At 35.6% G+C, this 4,215-nt stretch overlaps 1 protein-coding gene across 1 annotated transcript; it reads left to right on the forward strand.

Moving 5' to 3' along the window:
* Positions 1-785: 785 nt before the first annotated feature.
* On the forward strand, positions 786-3,899 carry LOC145954194 (uncharacterized). Its single transcript, XM_083067981.1, has 3 exons — positions 786-2,569; positions 2,653-2,840; positions 2,936-3,899. Exons 1-3 carry the CDS (start codon positions 2,229-2,231, stop codon positions 3,370-3,372), a joined length of 966 nt encoding a protein of 321 aa, XP_082924107.1. The 5' UTR covers positions 786-2,228; the 3' UTR covers positions 3,373-3,899.
* Positions 3,900-4,215: the final 316 nt, after the last annotated feature.

Raw genomic sequence — 4,215 nt, forward strand, 5'->3', positions numbered from 1 at the left:
TGAGCTAAAAAAAAAGGGAAACATTGTTGTGAATGTTTCAATGTTCTCCAAACCTTGGTTTTGTCAAGCAAATACAAAAAAAAATTAGCTTTTATCTTTCCCCATGTTCTTTTTGTCATAAGTTTTTTCTTTCTGGCAGCAGCTGTCTCTTCTATATCGGAAGTTAACTAGTTAGTAATTGTGTCTATATTCAACAATCACCTTTAATGCTTGCTGGATCATGTCAATTAATTCCACTCATTTAGATTCCTTACCCTTTGAAATTCTTAAGTAGGTTCCAAATGGTTCCCTAGCTACCATTATTCATGTTGTTGTTCTGTATTGTTATGTTATTGCTGTGAACCTGTGATGATTAAGATTTATGAATTGTTTATACGGAAGAATGTACACATAGCCACCCCCATCCTACACTTTACCTCGTATTGAAATAGCTACCATGAAATGTTAATTTTGGATGAAAGGCTCTTAAACTTTAATTTGAAATAAATATTCCATACATAAGTTCAACAAAAATATTCATCAAGTGACTTGTAGTTGAATGCATGGTAGTAAGAATCGCAAGATTCGCGATTCGTATCGTACGATACTATACGATTCAGAGCTGCCGCGATTCGAATCGCATGATGACTCGTTTTTGATTACGAATCGTATGCGAATCGCTTGTATCGTGTTCGGAATCGGAAAATCGCGATTCTAAGGAGAAATCGCACGATTCTGGACATTGCGGGTCACCCCCGAAACCCGGTTCTAAAAACCCTAAAAAATGATTTTTTTTAAAAAAAAAACGAAATGAGACAGAAACTCCCGCTTATACTCCCTGTACATGACCCACTTAGTGGGTTTCACTTTTTGTGGTCCATTTGCGTGGTTCAACTTCTCTGCTTCGTTTGTTTGGGTTGCTGTTCGTGGTCCAAGGTAAGGGCTTCCTTCTTGTTGCTGCTTGGGTTGCTGTTCGTGGTCCAAAGTAAGGGCTTCCTTCTTGTTGCTGCTTGGGTTGCTGTTCGTGGTCCAAGGTAAGGGCTTCCTTCTTGTTGCTGTTTGGGTTGCTGTTTGTGGTCCATTCCTTCACTTGTTCTCTCTTTTTTTTCTTTGTTATTCCCTCTACAACTTCCCTCTCTTGCTGCTGTCTAAGTTTCTATTTATTGGTACTTGGTAGGCCATTAAAAAATGGGTCATTCAAAAAGAGAGCCCGATATCACTTGGAACTATTGTGATAGTATCCCTCCAAATAGACTCAAAGTAAAATGTAAGTTTTGTTCTCATGTTTGTTGGGGTGGTATTTCAAGGATGAAACATCATCTTGCTGGAACAAAGGAAAATGTGATTGCTTGCACAAGTGTTCCGGATGATGTGAAGGAAATATTTGTCAAGCTCTTGGAAACTAAAGATAAAAAAAAAGAGGATTGCTTGAATATAGAGAATGGGACAGTAAAAGGAAAAGAGGGAACATCTAAAATTTTCCAACAAAAGACAATGAATGAAGTTTGTAAAGATAGGGAATTTGTGATTCAAGAAATTTGTAAATGCATTTATGGTAATGCATTACCATTTAATTTGGTAAGGAGTCCTCTTTTTATTCAAATGTTGAAGGTTGTTGGAGAATATGGGAGAGGTTTGAAGCCACCAACTTATCATGAGGTGAGGGTTTCTTTTTTGAAGAAAGCTGTTGACAACATCCAAAAAAGCTTAGAGAAATATAGAAGTGATTGGGAGAAATGGGGATGCACCTTGATGTGTGATGGTTGGACGGATGGGAAAGGAAGATCACTCACTAATTTTCTTGTTAACAGTCCAAGTGGGACTGTTTTTTTGAAATCTATTGATACTAGTGATGTGATAAAGGATGGGAAAAAATGTTTGAATTGTTAGACAACATTGTTGAAGAAATTGGGGAGGAGCATGTAGTCCAAGTTGTGACGGATGGGGCTTCTAATCTTGTGGCTGCTGGACAAATGTTAATGGAGAGGAGAACCAAACTATTTTGGTCCCCATGTGCAGCCCATTGCCTTGATCTAATCCTTGAGGACATTGGAGAGCTTCCGGTATTCTATAATACCATTGCTAATGCAAAGAAGATTACTACCTACATATATAGGCATACATGAGTCCTTAATTTGTATAGACAATATTCCAATGGAGGGGAATTAGCAAGACCAGCTGTGACAAGATTTGCAACTTCTTATCTTACACTAAATTGCATTAAACAACAAAAGAATGCTCTTAGATCAATGTTTGCATCGGAGGAATGGGCTACTAGTCCACATGCTAGTAAAAGTGAGGCTAAGCAAGTCATGAACCTAGTGTTGAGTGATGATAGATTTTGGAGATCAATTACATATTGTCTAAAGTGCGTGATTCCACTTGTGAAAGTGTTAAGGCTTGTAGATGGTGATTCAAAGCCAGCCTCACCATACATTTATGAAGCAATGGATAGGGCTAAAGAGAAAATTGTTCAAAACTTTCAAATGCAAGAGTCAAGGTATAAAAAAGTGTGGAAGATTATTGACACTAGGTGGAATCTGCAGCTTCATAGGCCTCTTCATGCAGCTGCCTATTATCTCAATCCTAGGTAAATTATTTAAAAATAATTATCATTTTAAGAACTACTATTTTCTTTGTGCCTAGTAGCTAAGTTATTTCTTATTTGGTTAGGTATCATTATGACAAGAACTTCAATCCGGATAGTGAAGTGTTAATTGGTTTATATGAAACCTTTCAAAGAATGGTTCCGGATATAAGGACAAGAGTTATAATAGATCAACAACTTGAAAAGTTTAAGGGAGCTAAGGAGATCTTTGGAATGGACATGGCAATAGCTACTAGAGATAAGAAACAACCGGGTATTCCTTTAATTTTTACTCTTTATTAATATCATAAACATAATACATAATAATTAATAACTACATTTGTAAAATAAATACATTTTTTTTTGTAGCTTTTTGGTGGGAGAGTTACGGTGGAAGAGGTAAAGAGTTACAAAAGGTGGCCATGAGAATTTTGAGTCTTACATGTAGTGCCACGGGATGTGAGAGAAATTGGAGTACATTTGACCAAGTGCATACTAAGAGAAGAAATCGATTGGAGCAACAAAGATTAAATGCACTTGTATATGTCAAATATAATCTTCAACTTGAGATGAGGCAAAATAGTAGAGAAGAGAATGGAGATACCTATGATCCCATATGTTTGTCAGATATTGAATCTGATGATGAATGGATCACCGAAAAGGAGAATCCTTGCTTGCCTATTGATGCCTCATGGATGGATGTACATGAGTGCTTTGGTGTTGATGAGGGAGCTCCAAAGAAGAAAAGAAAGAGAGATAATTATTTATATTTAAAAGTTAGTTTAGAACTTGGAAGTTGGAATTAGAACTAGACCTTATTATTTTCTTATTTCTTTTGATTACATAGGTCCAAGAAACTTGAATGCCAAGATTGGTAAGGGAAAATCAATAATAGAAGATGAGGATGAAATTGAAGATAATGAAGAAGAAGAACTTTTGATATTAGAAGATGAAGATGACTTGAGTGATGTAGATCTTGGGGTTGGGGATGATGAATGATCTTGGATAGGGGCATTTTGTATAGATTTTTTGAGGCTATATGACTGAATTTGTGTGGCAGAATTTGTGTTGCAGTAGCACCACTTGTTGCTGAGTTTATGCTGCAACAACACTAATATTTTTTTAGGGTAGCTATATTGCTGAATTAGAGTAGCAAACAGTCCCTGGTATATGCATATATTTAGCAACAACAATGGTTTTTTTTGGAGGCTTTGTTGTTGAACTGTGCAGTCATTTCTTTTGGCTTTGAGACTGTTTTTATTTGTATAATTGTATCTTTGTTTGTTTATATGTTACTAATTACTATATATTTATGTATGACTTCATTTTTATATGTCTTGTATGCATATATATACACTATGTTTTTATTGATCATGAATCTTACGATTCACGATACGATTCGATTCACGATTCAAAAAATAAGCCTTCCGATACATTATTTGTATCTCGATTCAACTACCATGGTTGAATGCATTAATTAAACTCATGATCATAGTAGTCAATCCCGGATAGCGGAGCGGTCGACCCTAAAACTGGGATAGCGGGATGACGCGTAGCGAGATAACCGCTATTTTAATATTAATTTATATATATATATATTAAATAATTAATAATATATATATAAAAGCTAAAAAAACAAAAAATAACTC

Source organism: Cajanus cajan, chromosome 2 (genome assembly GCF_000230855.2).
Source record: "Cajanus cajan strain Asha chromosome 2, NIPB_CcT2T_4, whole genome shotgun sequence".
Taxonomy (NCBI): domain Eukaryota; kingdom Viridiplantae; phylum Streptophyta; class Magnoliopsida; order Fabales; family Fabaceae; genus Cajanus; species Cajanus cajan.